At 44.8% G+C, this 17,413-nt stretch overlaps 1 protein-coding gene across 2 annotated transcripts in view; it reads left to right on the top strand.

Moving 5' to 3' along the window:
• The window catches only part of PIP4K2B (phosphatidylinositol-5-phosphate 4-kinase type 2 beta), a 31,416-nt gene extending 14,247 nt beyond the window's left edge, over positions 1 to 17,169 (top strand). For both annotated transcript variants that reach the window (XM_020997322.2, XM_078156016.1), the window contains exons 3-10: positions 936 to 1,032; positions 6,766 to 6,918; positions 7,614 to 7,760; positions 8,518 to 8,556; positions 9,036 to 9,149; positions 10,983 to 11,241; positions 11,991 to 12,094; positions 13,043 to 17,169. In XM_020997322.2, coding sequence (XP_020852981.1) covers positions 936 to 1,032; positions 6,766 to 6,918; positions 7,614 to 7,760; positions 8,518 to 8,556; positions 9,036 to 9,149; positions 10,983 to 11,241; positions 11,991 to 12,094; positions 13,043 to 13,123 — 994 coding nt within the window. In that variant the 3' untranslated portion in view covers positions 13,124 to 17,169. The remainder of the gene's footprint in view (positions 1 to 935; positions 1,033 to 6,765; positions 6,919 to 7,613; positions 7,761 to 8,517; positions 8,557 to 9,035; positions 9,150 to 10,982; positions 11,242 to 11,990; positions 12,095 to 13,042) is intronic.
• Positions 17,170 to 17,413: the final 244 nt, after the last annotated feature.

Here is a 17,413-nt window from a genome sequence, read left to right as displayed (position 1 = left end):
CTTTGCTCCTGCCATGGAACATCTACTTACTGCCCACCCCTCTTCCTTTGTGCTTTTGAATTCTGATTCAGTTTTCTGGAATCCCACAGCCCTCCCTTGCTTCAGCAGCCTCACTGTCTTAATCCCACCATTCACAGAGACATGAATTTGGTTTTTGAACCTCCTTCAGTGTCTCTTTGCCATAGGGAGTAATAAGAACACTTTGTTCTAGAAGCCATCTCCACATCACAGCTGCCACCGACTAAATTGCCACTTAGCTAAGGAGAGGCAGCAAAATCTGAGCAACTGTGTTCGTTGTCAGCCTCTGGTTGGGAGTAGGGAAGGAGACTTTGGTATTCCTGGGGTTTGAGTGAGATCCAAAAGGATCCAAGGGACTTTGGGCCCATCACAGTTCCACCATCCATTGACTCATTCCCATTGTTCTTGGACAGAAGCAGGGGGTCCCCTACCTTTTTGGGAGGAGGAGGCAGGGTACTGGCAACAAAATTCTCAAGCAGATTTCTGATCGTTAAATCCCAGAGTAGTGGGGAGGGTTGGGAACCCTCCCTGCTGGGAACCCCTTCAAACTGCAGAGGGGAGGAGGCATGGAAGCAGCAGTAAGCTAGGAGGCCTTCCAAGAAATGTTTCAATCTTTTGGTAGGAGACTCATGACTTAAAGCACCAGGGCAAAAGTCATCTTCCTTTTGTGTGCTGGAGAGAGGAAGGCAGAGTGCTTAGGCCATCCTATCCCTCTCCAGGGCAGTGATCTGAGCACTTCCATTGGCAGCAAGTGATGATATGAACAAGGGTCAAGTCTGAAGATACTTGACATGATGTCACTCCTCAGGGACCTTTTAGCATAGTAGTGGAGGGTGGACTGGTTTGTGTGGGTTTCACTGAAACCCATTGGGCAGAAAGGTTTTGAAATTCAGGAAGACATCTCTACTTTTGCCTAGGGAGAACCTACCCAGCCGTTTTAAATTTAAAGAGTACTGCCCCATGGTGTTCCGAAATCTCCGGGAGAGATTTGGGATTGATGATCAGGATTACCAGGTAAGGGGTGTCTTTTTTCAAGTGGGCCTGAGGGTGGAATTGGTAGGGGGGTGTGGCGAAGACCTTATGTGGACAGGAAGCTTGAAGCAGCAATCCCCTGGGGAAATTCAGGTGTTAGTGCTGCTGGTAAAGGCACCACAGGCATAACCTTAGCTGAGAACAGGGCCTTGACACTTCTCCCTGGACCCAGGAAAGCTGAGTCAGTAGGGCTGTTGGGAGGTTGAGCAATGGGATGGAAGAGGGGACTGTGAAAGCTGCTTCATTTTGGTCTGACATTCCCAGTCTAGGCTGAAGACCCCTTCTCCTTCGTAGTTTGAACTAAGAGAGAGTTGTTCCCAGCAAGAGATAAGAGGCTTCTTAAAGCAGATAAGACAGATTAGGAAAGGAAGACTTCAAGGCTAGTATAACTCCTTTCCAGGTATGAGTGTCAGGTAATAAATAAACCCCTTATGATTGGGGGAGGGGGGCAGGCAGGGTAGATTAACTGCCCCCTCCACTTGATGTCATTTGTGGGTTGAGGGAATCAGTCCCCTCCTGTAAACTGGGGGAAATGATCCCGTTATCAGGAACATTGGAGTATGACTCATGCGTCATGGTTTCCCTTTCTCCTCCACCTCTTCATCAGCTTTCCAAGTCTTTCTCCCATACCTAGCAGGCCCTCCATCAACTGAGAACTGGGAAAGAGTGGAATTTTCCACCTTACCTATGTAGTAATAGGAGATACAGTTGATCCTTAATTATCTGTAAGAACCAGGAGAGTATAGTTAGTTAAAATCTGTAAAGGACGCACAAGCCTCCATTTAGCTGGAGTAGTGGCCTCTCCTCTCCTCTGAGTAGACCTTTCACTGGCACTGGTCTCAACTTCTCCTCATCTCATCTCCAATCCTTGTCCCCTAGGTGGAGGCACAACACAAGTAGGTATATGGCTTTAAGGCAGAGACTTAAAAAGAAGTGAGGAGGAAAAACCAAGCACCTGAATAATTAAAATTCAGTTGTATCCATATGCTACAGGAAGGTGACCCATGTCCTATGTTAGGGTGGAGCCCAAAGTAAAATCCTAATTTTGGGAAAGAAGCTTGAGGAGTTTTTGATCACTCTAGACGCTGAAGTAACTGCAGGTTAGCTTGCCATCATCACCCCTTTGCTGTGGCTTACTTCTCATCCCTTGTCTCACATCATGCTGTGCACTGAACTTTTCCGCTGCCTTGCTGGGTAGATAGCTGTGCTGAGGATTGAGTAGGGCTTAAGGGCGATGATATAAGTCAAGATTATTTAGAGCAGGTACCATACTTCTCATCTTTTTGTTGATTAGAAGCTTTGGGAAAGAATGTTTTCTGTCTCTGTTTTACTTGGCCTTCCTGCCACATTGGTCTTTCCAGGTAGAAGTGGGAGCGGTAAACATGTATCCACTGAATTTCCACTATTGAGAAAGAAAGTATTATACAGCTTTGGGCCTGAAAGCTCAGTCTGAGACTGGTTCTAACATTTATTTTCAAACTAAGCACTTCCCCTAACCCTTTCAATTCCCTTCCTCTCTTCACGTATGAGGATTGGGCAGACCTAGGAGTAGCAATGTACCTAGACTGTCAGGACTCCTTTAGAGTTTAATTCTTTTTTTTTTCCTTTTTTGGTGAAGCAGTCAGGGTTAAGTGACTTGCCCAGGGTCACACAGCTAGTAAGTGTCATGTGTCTGAGGCTGGATTTGAACTCAGGTCCTCCTGACTCCAAAGCTGGAGCTCTATCTAGTGCACCACCTAGCTGCCTTGAGAGTATACTTCTTCATAAGACCCCTCATTTCGTGCCTCAATTTTCCTTTAACAATGAAAGTGATCATACTTCTCTCCCAGGAATACTGAGGCCTATGTAAATTAACCCAGGGAAGTTTGGGGCAAGAAAACTTGAAAAAAGTAAGGAAGGCATCAAGTGAGAGAGAGAGGGAAAAGATAGGGAAATTAAGCATTTGCAGTGAGCAAATTTCCTGGGGTTAAAATTTTTTCCAAATATTTGGAAATAGGTAAATATGGGCCTTATGTCTAAGAATAGCATTATTCAGCATTCAAAAGAAACCTTTATTAAGTGCCTGCTGTAGGCAAGGACTGTGCTAACTAACCACTGAAGGAAACAGAAAAAGACATAGTTCCTGCTTTCAAGAAATTTATGATTCTAGCTGTGTGACCCTGGGCAAGTCACTTCACCCCATTGCCTAGCCCCCCTACAAAAAAAAATTTATGGTTAGGTAGGGGAGATATGACATGTACACAAATAACCATCATAACAGAATGTGCTAAGCGTGTAAGAGAAGTACAAAGTACTTCCCTGCCTCCCACTTCCCATTTCCCCTCCAAAGTAACCCATTATTTTTCGGCTTGTCTGGCAAACAGAAAATCTCTTTCTTTTCACCTGACTTTCCAAAGGGTTGCTCTTCTTTTTAAAAGAAATTTGATGGTTTGAGAAGAATTTTTATTGTCCTTTTTTTGTTACCTCTTTCATTTCTGAATATATTTCTTCCTCCTCCTCCCAGTGAGCTTTCCCTTTTAACAAAGATTAAAAAAAGAAAAAAGAAAAAGAAATAGTTTAGCAAAACCAACCAGCACATTGATCATGTTTAGCAGTTTATTCGTGGCTTCTTACCTATAGTTTCTCACCTCTGCAGTGAAAGGAGGGCAGTATTTTTTCTTAATTCTTCTGCAGGACTAAGGTTGGTCATCATATTAGCATAGCATTTATTTTTCTTTTATTGTTTTTTCCCTCCGTTTCCATGGATATAATTCCATTTCCATTCTGTACATTATTTTCCTGGTTTTCCTTCAGACTACATCAGTTCATAGAAGAGATTCCATGCTTCTCTGCTCTTTTACCTTATGGTGCAAGATGATTCCATTACATTCATTAACTATCGTTTGTTTAGCTACTCCCCAGCCAGTGAGCACCTACTTTGCTTCTAGTTCATTGTCATGCCAAAAAGTACTGCAATGACTATATGTATAGAGAGGATTTCCATTCTGTCTTTGACCTCTTTGAAGTTTGTGCCTAGCAGTGAGCTCTCTGGATCAAAAAGTTTGGGCATTTTAGTCACTTTTTAATTATCATAATCCCAGTTTGCTTTCCAGAATGTTTACCAGGGGTAGGGAAACTCCAGCCTTGAGGCCACATGTGGTCGCCTAGGGCCTTGAGTGTGACCTTTTGACTGAGTCCAAGTTTTACAGAACAAATCCTTTTATTAAGGGGATTTGTTCTGTCAAGTTTGGATTCAGTCAGAGGGCTGCACTTGAGGACCTAGAGGGCCATGCAGGCTGCAGGTTCCCTATCCCTGGTTTAGGCCAATTCATAATTCCACCATCAGTTTATTAGTGTGCTCCTCCTGCATTGAGTATTTCCATCTTTAGATAAATTATTTTCTTTGGACCAGACTCTCTTCCATGGCTGCTGTTGACCTCTGTCCCCCAAATGAGATGGAGTCTTAAAAAGGAGCAGAGAGCCAAGAAGTGCCTCTGAAGCTCTGACAGCCCTAGTAGATGCAAAGCTGGAGGCTGGAGCAAGGGCAAATGCTGTCCAGTGAGAAAGGAGAGCCAGCTGCTATCTGCAGAGAGGGCCCAGAGGGCCAGGACCACAGGGAAACATCGTATGTTTCACTTGTTTCCTGGCACTTAGGCGGTGCCTCTCAAGGGTTGTCTTCAGCTCTCCCATCTGGCTTTGGTGAGCTCATTCACTTCCACAGCTTCAGATACTCTTTGTATGCAGATGGCCCCAAACAAACATCTTCAACCTTGATTGCTCATCTGCAGTTCAGCCCACATCTGTACATACATGCCTTACATTTGGGTGTCTCACCATATGCTTCAAACTCATCATGTCCAAAATCAAGCTTATCTTTCCCCTAAATTTTCCTTTAGTGGCATTACAGTTCACCTGTGCTAGAACACGTGGTGTTACCTTTGCTTCTCCTTTCATCCTTATGGGCCACATCCAGTTGATTACCAAATCCCATTGATTCTTCCTTTGTGGTGAGATAGCAGTTTGTCTGAAAAAGATCTGGGGATTTTAGTGAGTAGCAAGCTTAGATGAGTCAACATTGTGATATGCTAATGTGGTCTTACCCTACATTAAGAGGGGCAGAGCCTCCGAGAATAAGGAAATTAAAGTCCCTCTCTGTCCTGGTCAGACCTCAGCTAGAGTGATGTTCAGCTCTGGACACCACAGATTGATGGGCACCAGTTGCAGAGTGTCCAGAGTAGTGAAGAGCCATGTCCAGTAAGTCCATGTCATATGAAATTAGGTTGAAAGAACTGGGAATATTTAGCCTAAAGAAAACAAGGTGCAGGAGGAACGTGATAGTTGACTTTGAGTATTTGAAGCACTGTCATATGGAAGAGAATGTGACTTCTTTTGTTTGTTCTCAGAAGGCAGAACCAGGAGCAGTGAGTGGAAATTGCCAAGAGGCCAGTCTAGGCTTGGGGTCAGAAGAAACTTTCTACCAGTAAGAGCTGCCCAAAAGTGGACGGTGCCACCTCAGGAAGTGCTTTATAGGATGCCTTCCAGCAGATATTGGAGATCCACTTGTCAGGAGCATTCTGGGGAGTAAGGGATTCCTTTTAGGTATAGGTTGAACTAGATGGCTCCTGGGTCCCTTCCAGCTTCAAAGTTCTGTGATTTAGTGATCTCTGGTGGAAGCCCCTTACTCTAGGCCCATTGTCACCTGCCAGGACTGTTGCCATAGCCTCCTTCCTAACACACTTTCTTTCTCCCTCTTCCAGTTCATCCTTCACATTACCAGAAGAATATTCTTTATGCACAGCTTTGGTCAAATTCTCCAAAACCTCTGCTCGTGCTCTCTTCACTTGGCTCCCTATGGCACACCAACTGACATTTAGGCTTCTTTGCTGGGCACCCGTGACTCTCCAGCCAAACCAGGTCTATCACTTGCCCACCTTTGAGGCTTGGTGTGAACTGGAATATTGATTCTCTGTCTCTTCACCCTTTAAAGCCCAACTCAAATGTCACCTTATACAGTACACCTTCCTCTAATTTCTTCTTTAATGAAAACCTTTTCCTCCTGTATCTCAAACTTCATTTCGTACTTCCTTCATGAAATTGTGTTATTTTGTACGTCACTACGGTTAGATACTTTTACCAAACTGTTAGGCCTGGCACAGTGCTTTGCACTGAATATGCATTTCATATATTTTTAATTGAATTGAAAAAACAACACCCAATTTATATCTTGGTTTTCATGGGAGATAGAAGAACAGCAGGAGATAATTGGGAATGGGATTAATCTTCTCTGGTACAGATAGGGAAACTGAGGATAATCTATATGAAGTGACTTCTAGAAGGTCACACAGTATATCAGGATCAGGATAGAAGCCAGGCTTTCTGCCGTTTCCATCTAGGACTTTGACCAGGAGGCTCTGCCTTTAGTTTGCAAGGAAGCTCATTGGAACTAGAATTGAAGGAAAGACCTTTTCCCATAATTCCCTCTCCATACCAGGATGGAGGAGGGGGGGAGGGAGAAAAAGGGGACCGTACAGGCAGCACTGTTTCTGTTACTCAAAATTCTTTGGGAGTTGCACATTTCCTTTAGGAAATATGTGAGCAGGACTAGGAGTTCCTGTGTCCTCATACTTGACTGCAGGGGCCGAGGTGGGGTAGGGGGGAAGTTGGACCTATTAAAAGGAGATACCTAGTACCAATTGGGGTCCCAAGGCCAGCCTAACTTTTGTCTTGGTCTACCAGAACTCAGTGACACGCAGTGCCCCCATCAACAGTGACAGTCAGGGTAGATGTGGAACACGTTTCCTCACCACCTATGATCGTCGCTTCGTCATCAAGGCCGTGTCAAGTGAGGATGTGGCAGAAATGCACAATATCCTGAAGAAATACCATCAGGTATGTTGAGGCCTGAGTCTGAGCTGTGGGGGAGGGAGGAGAAAGGGGGTGGCCGAGGGGGAACAGTTGAAAAAGGCCATGGCGGGGAGGAAGCATCTTACTGGAGAACGGGGTGCTTTCTAATAGCCGAGCCACTGTGCCTCTCCTGACACCTGCCCTAAAATAGATGAAGACACTACTGACTTATCCCAGCCTCCATCACTGCCACTTTGGCACCAGCTTTGTCCCTCTCTAAGGAGGCTCTTCCATCTGGAGTGACCCTCCAAGCTGTCTGGGAACCATCTGAAAAGGAGCCTGGCTCACATGTTCCCAAGACTCTTTGTACTTCGTAGCCCTAGTGGCTTCTGCCTCCAGTAGCTGAGTCAGTGCTGGAGAAGCTATGGAGAGAGACAGGGAAGCGGGGTGAGGGATGGAGTGGAAGGAGCAGCTCTGGTCCCAGGACGAGGATGGAACTTAAAGCAAAGGCCTAACCCATTTTCTCAGCAAGTTGCACCTCAGACCAGGCCCTTATAACACTCATTTGTTAGGGCTTCATTGGAAACAGGGCTAAGGGGGACTTATGTCCAGCTTCATAAGTGATAGACCCTCAGAGCTGCTAATATGATGTGTCCAGGGAGGGGCCCATCTGTCCTAGGCTGTGTCCAGCTGTTATTCCTCCCTTTTTTTCTTCCTGTTCCCATCTCCTCCCATTCTAGTTCATAGTGGAGTGTCATGGAAACACCCTTTTGCCCCAATTCCTGGGCATGTACCGCCTGACTGTGGATGGTGTGGAGACCTACATGGTGGTCACTAGGAATGTGTTCAGCCACCGGCTGACTGTGCACCGAAAGTATGATCTCAAGGTATAGCACCTGTGAGGGTCCTGGGCTCCCACACCCAGTGAGGTCCAGTGGGATAATGTATGGTGAGCCTGAGGTGCCACATAAATAGGAATTGTTATTCTGCAGGCGTGTAAGATAGCTAGAGGAGCTGTGGTCTGCCTGAGAAGATAGCTTGGGGAGGAGGGGGTGGTCCTCTGCACTTAACGTCCAGACGTGTCCATGTTCCCTTCCTGTGCCTCAGAGCCAGCCTGGGGTTCACCATGTGGTGGACAGGAGGCTAGCTGCAGCCTGCTTTTAACCCCCAAAGTTTTTGTCCTTTATGTACAAAGAGGATAACCTTGACCCACTCTTAGTGGGATGCGCACAATGAGGCATGAGAGTGCAGACGGCTTGGGATGAGTTGTCCATACAGTCACCTGGATGGTGACTTTTATCTTGCTTTTGACCTAAGGTCACATGATTTTAAGCCAGTGGCCTGAGTCTGGGGTATAATTTGTGGTTGTACAACTCTTTTCTTTTCCCCTAAATGAAATTTAACTGGCCTATCCACACATCAGACTTCTGAAGTTGGCATTAATGCCACAGTTCTAACAAACTCTGTCCAGTTCTTTGTTTCTTGTTTCTCCCAGCCTTCCCTCCATTCCCTAGAGGCCAGGCCAGTCTGTTTCCTCAGTGGACTTAGCTTTTCCATCCTCCCATAAGATATGCAGTGTATTTGCCTCTTCTTCCCACCCATCACAAGGGATTCATCTTGCTCTTCTTTTATCTTCCTCTTCAGGGCTCTACTGTCTCCAGAGAAGCAAGCGACAAAGAAAAGGTAGGCTAGGGTGCTTAGTATCCATAGTCTAGAGATCTGGAGTGGGTTCAGTGGGAATGAATTAAACATTCCTTCTATTGGCAAGACCCTCTAGGGACCATGCTGTTTATCCCCTTAGCTCTAGGCCTGAGCCCAGCTTAGGCCAGGTGGCATGGGGGAGAGGGGAGATCTGTTATATTAAAAGAATGAGATTCCCACAAGGCTCCTCAGTCTTAGCAGGAAATTCTTCCATATAACTAACCTAACATCTTCCTGCTTTGTTTCTAGGCCCTTGTCGCTACCTTTTTCTTGTTATTCATCTCTGGGCCCTCCCTGGGTTCTTCTAGAAGCTAGGACTGAGACTTGCTCGCAGGGGCTGGTGACCATGCAGGCTGAGCATCTGTGTCTCAAACATTCTGACCCCCCCAGCCTCCCACCCCCCATGTGAATGAGTCCCAGGGTTGCCCTGCCTGGCTGACACTGCCTTCCCCCTCCCACAGGCCAAGGATTTGCCAACCTTCAAAGACAACGATTTCCTCAATGAAGGACAGAAGTTGCATGTAGGGGAGGAAAGTAAAAAGAATTTCCTGGAGAAATTAAAACGGGATGTGGAGGTAATAAACATGGCCATCTTCCTACTTGGGAGGAGGTGGGAGGTGAGCCAGGGGAACACCTCCCGCCAGGGCTCCACCCATCTAAGTCACTAGGGAACCTCCTTTTCCCTGATTAACTCCATCTAACTGTTCCTGTCATCCCTGCCCAGCTGTTATATTACAGATCTATTATGTTTACATTTTAATATTGCTTAAGAGGTTTTGTGTACGTGCTTTAACCTCCACAAATAAATTATGAGCTTCCAGAGAAGAAGGACCATTTCATTTCTCCTGTTTCTGCTCCTTTTTTTCCTTAAGTATTTATTAGGCACTTGTTATGTTACAAATATTATCTTTATTGGTCCACACAACAACTCTGAAAGGGAGGTGCTGTTATATTATCCTTATTTCATAATTGAGGAAACTGGGGCAGACAGAGGTTAAGTGACTTGCAGGGTCACATACCAAGTAAATGGCAGAGGCCAAGTTTGAGCTCAGGTCTTTATGGTTCCAAGCCCAGCACTCTGTGCAGTATGGTGCCATCTAGCTATAGCTCTTGTTTTTCCTTACATAAAATTTGTTTTTTACATAAAAAGTGTAGCCAGCACCTGATTTTAAATCAATTAATTTATAAATTCATTGTGTTTTTTGAGAAACATATGTTAGCATTATAACAGCTTAAAGAAATGTCATGGCATTTCTGAAGCAGCTGTTGTAGAGTGGAGAGAGTGCTAGGCCTAGAGTCAAGAACACCTGAGTTCAAATTTGGCCTCTGACATTTACTAGGTGGGTGACCTGGGCAAGTCACTTAACCTTTGTTTGCCTGAGTTTCCCCAACTGCAAAATAAGGATAATAGCAGTACCTATCTTGAAATGTTGTTGTGAAGACGAAATGAGATATTTGTAAATGCTTAACAGGTACCTGGCACATAGTAGGTGTTCTATACATGCATATTCCCTTCCTTCCTCTTTCCTTCATGGCTCTCTTTAAATAAAAAAAAATCTGTTTTAATTCTTTTTATTTTCTTCCATATTTTAATATTGGCATAGTCTCCTACTGCCCTCTTACCTTGTACTAATAGTGGAAAGTAAGTTGAATTTGGAGTCAAGAAGACCTGAGTTCAGATTCCACTTTTGACATTTACTAGCTATGTGTTCATAGTCAAGTCATTTAACATCTGGGAAGCTCAGTTTTCCCATATGTAAAATGGAAACAAGGAAGTATCCTCCTCACAGTGTTGTTGTGGGGCCCAAATGAGATATAGAATGCACTTTTAAAATCTCAAACTACTTTATAAATGTCAGTTATTATTAATAACACTAGTAACAATAACAATAATAATAAGCTAGTATGGATTCAGAACAGTGCACTAGCCTTCATATACAGAGATTACACACCTGACTCACAAAGGGCTGTGGCTTGTTCTCTAGGGCCTAGATGTATTCTCCCTCCCTGTTTGTAATCAATGTGTCACATCTGGATAACAGCCTAGGGTGAAGGGTCATTTGTGGCCATTGGCAAATTAGCTAGAGCTCCAAGTTCTGGCCTCTATTTTAATAAAGTGCTTGTCAAGTGAAAGCACTTGCTGATCGGCTGATCTCAGAGTGCATTTCTGTTTTCTAGGGCCTTTGGAATACTCCAGGGGAGCTAAGAATTAAGGGAAGAGGTGGGAATGGTTGGTATAAGTCTGTTGCCTTACCCTTATAGGGTGAAGTTTTTCTCTTACCCTTGGTGCCTTCCTCCCCTCTCCTGGCCTCCTTTCCCATTTAACTTTCTGTCCTGTTCATCCTTTCTGCTTTATAGAACTGATTGGAACTTTCTGTATAATCTCTTCCTTCTGTTTCCTCCCTTAGTTCCTGGCCCAGCTTAAAATCATGGATTACAGCCTTCTGGTGGGCATCCATGATGTGGACCGGGCAGAGCAGGAGGAAATGGAGGTGGAGGAGCGGGCAGAGGATGAGGAATGTGAGAATGATGGGGTGGGCGGCAACCTGCTCTGCTCCTACGGGACACCCCCTGACAGCCCTGGGAACCTCCTCAACTTCCCCCGATTCTTTGGCCCTGGGGAATTTGACCCATCTGTGGATGTTTATGCCATGAAGAGCCATGAAAGTAAGTAGGAGCACTGCTCTCCCACCCCATATCTTCTGCAGTCCCATGGCCACAGAACCTTGTCATCTGGGAGAGCTGCTGCTGGTGGTAGTAGCTACAGCATAACAGCTGGAGCCCTGCTTTGGGGATCCACACAGGGCCCCGATTCTGCAGCTTCTCCCCTGGACAACCTTAGACGAGTCATTTCGGGCTGGGTTATCTCCAGGGTCCCTTTCAGCTCTAAACTTTAGGTCTTCCCCCCTCCTTGGCTTCTGCCGTCAGCCACTGGGTTCATGAGCTGTCTCCATTTGCTCCAAGCTCCCTGTGTTAGTTCTGTGTTACATCTAGTAACTCACTTTTTTAAGGGTTCCTTTCTCAGTCTTGTGGAATCTCTTGAGGATGGGAGAGGGGAAGGGGCTTCAAAGTAGAATTTGCTTTCATATGCCTTCCCTGAAGCATCATGATCATGTTGTGGAAAGTGGGAGAGATGGCACTCCAGGAGGATAATATTTCAGGTGCCTTTGACCTGTGGGTAGGTGGTTTGGGAGGGTTTCTGAGTTACTTAAAAGCAAAGACCTGAAAACAGGAGTGGACTGGACCAGCTTGTCCGACCTCTCTGCCTCCCAGCTTTTGAGGATACAGTAAAATAGTCATTGAGAAGGTACTTTAAGAAGATGTCCAGGGAGGATTGGAGAATCTCTGAGTTTCATGTCTGGGGTAGGTGTTTTATGTCTGACCATGTCATCTCCTGTTCTCCATTTTCTTGCCAGATGCCCCTAAGAAAGAGGTGTATTTCATGGCCATCATTGACATCCTCACACCCTACGACGCCAAGAAAAAAGCTGCACATGCTGCCAAAACAGTGAAACACGGGGTGAGTCTGTCCTGGTCCAGTTCAGGCAGCAGTAAGCGGGGAGACCTTGAGGAGGGGTCTCAGAGGTCCCTTGTGTCTGAACGAGAATCCCTTCTGCCAGCAGTGTTCCCAGGAGGCTATCTCCTCCCCAAAACTGGTCTCCTTCTTGGTCTCTCTAATGGTTAAGAAGTTTTTCCTCACTTCAAACCTCATTCTGCCCCTCTGTACTTTCCATCCATAGCTGCCCTTCATCCAAGCAGAGCATCCTTCTTACACATGGCAGTCCTTCAGTGAGTGAAGGCAGCTGTCATTTCCTCCCTAAGTTTTCTCTTCTCTAGGATAAATGTCCTTAATTTGATCAACTAATGCTCATGTTTTCCAGACCTGGCCCTGAGAAGTGGGGTGGTCTGAGGCCTGCTGCCCCATTCTCACCACAGGACGGGCTGCAGGGAAAGCTGCTGTTTCTGTTTGTCCTCCAGTCCCTCCGGGCAGGTGGGCTTACCTTGGCCTTATTTATCTTGCACTTGGGGAATGATCCCACCTGCTTCTTTTCCCAGAGGGTTCCTGAAGATGTTGTGCATCTCACCTGGCAGCTTATAATAACTTTGTTTTTGTATTTATACTGCTCCCTAAAGGTCTCTTTCCCTCTGGATTTAAATCCATTGTTCTGCAAAATAAAACATTAGAAAGATCTGGGACCTTCACCATCACCTCTCCACATACTTACCTACCCAGCTGTGTTGTAGGCCTGAGGGGACGGAAATTTCAGCTTGAATGAGACCTGCACTGAGGGGAATAGAAAAAAGCCAGGTCCAATGCAGAAGAATCAGTTAACACTAAAAAATTGTTTTCAGGAGTCTGTGCTTTATATAGATTCATACCAGTTCTATGCTGACCACGTGAAGATACTTAGGGCCCTTCTTAATTTAGCAGGCTATGATTCTTTAACATGTCCTTTATGCATTGCAGGCTGGGGCGGAAATTTCGACAGTGAACCCTGAGCAGTACTCTAAGCGCTTCAATGAATTCATGTCCAATATCCTGACATAGTCATCATCTGCCTGCAGCCAGAACCAGAGTGCTGGGGCGGGATCTGGGGAGGAAAGGAGGAGCAACAGGTGGAGAGCTGAGGTGTGGGGAGAGGGGTGAGCTTCAGAGGAGAGACTAACAGCCTGCAACACTGTACAAGACACTGTAGCAGCATGTGCAAGTGAGAGAGAGAGAGAGTGTGTGTGGGTGGGGGGGGTGTGTGTAACTTTATGGGAATCTTCATCTTCTATGCACCCTTGATTCCCCCACTTGACCCTGGTGGAAAAGTGGCTCTCTCTGTGACTGAGACACCCAGAGGCTGGGCAGGGCTCCGTTGGGTTTATTTGGGTTTTGTTTTTTAAATCGCATTGCTTCAACATTGCTATTTATAATGTTGTGTGCAAGTCATCCTATTCTCCCCCATCCCAACTCCCTTTTAATGACAAAGCCCCAGTAGCCCTCCCTGCATGGGGGCCTTTTAGAGCAAAGCACTATGACATCAGAAAGGAGAATGCCAGTAACTTCTAAACCTCTTGGGGGGGGGTTTGGGTGGATGGATTTTTTTTTAACTAGGGTATCGAGTGCAGCTCTTCCCACTGCCTACCATGCGTAGAAATTTAAAACGAGATTGTTCTTCCATCTATACTTGTTCCCTTCCCCCAGCCCCCCACATAGCCCAACACAGGCCATGGGGGACCGATGGCCAAAGATGTCAGAGTTTGGTGGAGTCCAACCACAGGGGAGAGTAGTGGCTTTTGGAGCCATTTGTTTTAAAAGAAACTGCACATGCCCATGGAATCATGGCAGATGTCTCCTTCTCCAAGCCTGCCTCCCAGTGGATCCCAGAAGTAGAAAGTGTGCCTATAGATATTATCATCATGTATTCAGTTATTTTTCCCTTCCAAGGAATTGAAGTGTGAAAGTCACCCAAAATCTTGTGTACTTCTTCTCTTTGGATCTAATCTCACCCCACACCCCCCGCCTCCAGCAAGCCTTATTTTATTTTGGACATATACGTGTCCAAGTTCTTAGCCTGGGGAAAGTGGAAATGTTCCTTCCAGAGTGTCTCTTCCAGCAAGATCTTTCCAAGCCAAGTGTTGTCATGTAGACATCTTATTCTTCAACCCCTGGTGCAGCTTTCAGAAGCTAATGAGGCTAATGAGCAAGAGAACACCCCTTTTTCTATTTGCACCCTCCTTCCAACGGCCCAGGAGTCATTTGTGGAAACATTTCCAGGAAGTTAAAATTAATGTGCTTAGTAATATGTGTGACCAAGATCTAGCACCATCTGGGACGACTTTTTTTCCCCCACATACACCTGGATTCCTAGCTACTTCAGCATCCATTGGTCTTCACATTTAGAAGTGATGGCTTCTTCAACTTCATTTTGGGCTCTCTCTTACCTCAGGGGCCCTGATGATTTACTTTTGTTACAGAAATGAGCCAGGCATAGGTCTCCATGAGGTCAGGGAGTTTTACTTTTTCAAAGAGAGAAAGCTCAGCCACAAGGCACCCAACCAAGTCAAGACACTGATTCAGTGTGAGGGGAGGATGACATTCTCACATCTCTTTACCTAGGTTTGGGCAACCAGGGCAAGTAGTGGTAAAAACTTGTAAATAGTATTGTAAGACAATATGGTTTTACCACACCCTTTGGAATGAGGTTTGATTTCCTTTGTTGTAAGGAGAGGTAGTTTAGGCTCAGCTTCCATGACTGGAATGGGAAGCTTTTGTCCTCTGTCCTTTTGATCTGGATTCATTATAGGAATAGATTAGAGATGGATAGATTAGATTCATCCCTGCCCTGTGCTTCTTGGATGAAACTCGAAGGGGTGGTGGGTACAGGGTTGCTTGGATCAGCTTTCTGCACCAAAGCTTCCAAGGTGGCAAGGGGCAGAACTTGGAACCAAATGACCTGCAGAAAGCCAGTCAGACCTAGGAAAGGAATTATGTAGGAATGATCTTTAGACTTGATCCCATCCCCAAATCAAGAATGAAAAATTGGATCTGACTCTAGAACTCTGTTGTCTGAAAAGTTTGGAAGATTATGTCCTCCCAACACTATATATCTGTCGATCATGTTGCCATAAAGTGTATACAAAGTGCAGATGTGATTTTATCATTTAAAGATGAACTATCTAGGTATCTAACTTGTTTAACATTATGGTTTAAAATTTTTTTTGTATATTGTTTACATTTTTTGAGAGGTAGCATTCTGTTTCAAATGCTCATTTTGTTTCTAGACAGTATTTTTGGTTGTCTCCCAGCCACAAGGTAAGATTTACCAGCATTCGAGTTGTGGTTTGGTGGGTTTTTTTTTTAAGGGTTACAGGCCTTTACTCACCCCATTTTCTAGTATTTTTCAAAACCATAGGTTTGGCCCTTTGGAATTAGAGTATTTAAAAGCTAATCGTCTTGGTTTATTCAAGTTTTCTCATTTTTTAATGATTAAAAAAATGTAGAAAAAAGGAACTGGTGGTGTTCAAAGGCTGTCTTCCCCACATCCTTTGGGTGGGTGGAGTCCAACCCTCCCCTACCCCCTGTCCCATTTTTGTTATGATTTTGCACAGAAGAGATGAGAAGCTGTTACAGTCTTAAAACATTTGGAAGCAATTGTGGAGTCTCTAGAGATTAAAGGTTTAAAACAGGAAAGGCAGGATGAGATGGAAGTTAAGAGGGTCTGTCTTCCCTTCTGTCGTTTAAGGGACTGGATAACATGTATTCCTAGTGACATGTGTCCTCCTCTTCAGACCTTTGTATTTTAATGTCCATGGCTGCAAATGAGAATCCAGTAGGCTCCTTGTCACAGTGAAGAATTACTTATACTTCCACGATAAAGACCACTACCTGAAGGCCCTGGCCTCTTTTAACTCAATGACCACTAATCTTTGCATGCATTCATGTCCCACCCCTAACTTCACCACATCACCACAATACACAGGAACACAAGCCCCCTTTCTTTCTACCCCTCATGTTTGGTGGATTAGAAGATATTCCAGCAAGTTATCAGCCCCGTAGACCAGGCTGCAGCATGCCTACATCCTTCAGGTTATTCCATCAAGAGGGTTAGCAACCTATAGCCCTTCTCTAGTCTCCCACTAATTCTATGGTGTCAACATTCACCTGACTTATAGTAGGTAAAGAGGCTGCTAACCACATCAAACGTCATACTGTCCTGTTCTTGTATCTCAGGACAGGGCCTCCCCAGCTGGTGCTTCTGACACACATTTATGCTCTGGGTGGAAAAGGGTATTCTTTTGTTTTTGCCCTTATCCCAGGAAAAAGAGAAAAATCTTGTTTTAAATTTAGAATGGTAGAAAGTATTATTTGACTCATTCTTATGTAAAGCAGCCCCCTTCATAAATATATATGAAGGAGAACAGAATTGTAAACCTCATATGAACTAAAAGGCTGGGGCATGGTTGGACAGATTCAATTTTTTAAGCACAGAGAGCAAAGGGAAAAAAATTACATTGCAGCAAATACTGAGGCCCAATGGATGGCTCATTTCAAAAGAGCCAGTTCCCTGTATCTGAAACATGGCAACTCTTTAAGATCACACCAGAAAATCTGTAATCATCATGTTTCTTTTTTTCCCTTCTCAAGTCTTTACTTAAAGGTATTCTTACCATCTCTTGATGTCATGTCCATATCTCCCAGGAAGCTTGGGGTGGTAGATCTTAAAGGAAGGGGAGCTAACTTACGGAAGGAATTTTTCTCCCTGCTCAGTCGTTTTGTAAGAGATCGAGTGTGATGTCTCCAAAGGAATAAGTCCAGGATTGCTCCTTAACTGGTATCACACTTTTTAGCACAGTGGGATCATTGCAATTGAAACACAATGTGAATGAAGTTTTAGGTTCACCTCTTTGGGGGAAGGGAAAAACTCCACCGATCATGACATCTAGATTACCCACTGTTTCCATTTTTTAAATAGGAATTTTCAGTCCTCTGTGCTTGTCTGTTTGCTCGGAGAAGTTTGAGACCCTATTACTGTTTTGAAATGCATGCATGTTACAAGATGAATCTCTGACCTGAGGAAAAAAAAATAAAACTCCAAATTTTGTGTACATCTTTTCTTTGTTATGGTTTTTGTGCCCACCTCGGAGTAAAGTTTAAAGTAGCATTTCACCTTCCAGTTTGCAAAGCCAACTTTAGCTGTGCCTCAATTTGGAGAAGGGCTGTAGCAAATGCCATTTCAAATGCCATTTCTACATACTTCATTAGACTACTAACTTAAAAGGCCAGTGCAGCTAGGGCCTCCTTATTGTATCCTATCACCTCTCCCAACTCCTCCACTCTGTGTCTGCCTTC

This window comes from Phascolarctos cinereus, unplaced genomic scaffold, assembly GCF_003287225.1.
Source record: "Phascolarctos cinereus isolate Bilbo 61053 unplaced genomic scaffold, phaCin_HiC Scaffold_5;HRSCAF=322, whole genome shotgun sequence".
NCBI classification, from domain to species: domain Eukaryota; kingdom Metazoa; phylum Chordata; class Mammalia; order Diprotodontia; family Phascolarctidae; genus Phascolarctos; species Phascolarctos cinereus.
This window is presented reverse-complemented; position numbering and strand designations above follow the sequence as displayed.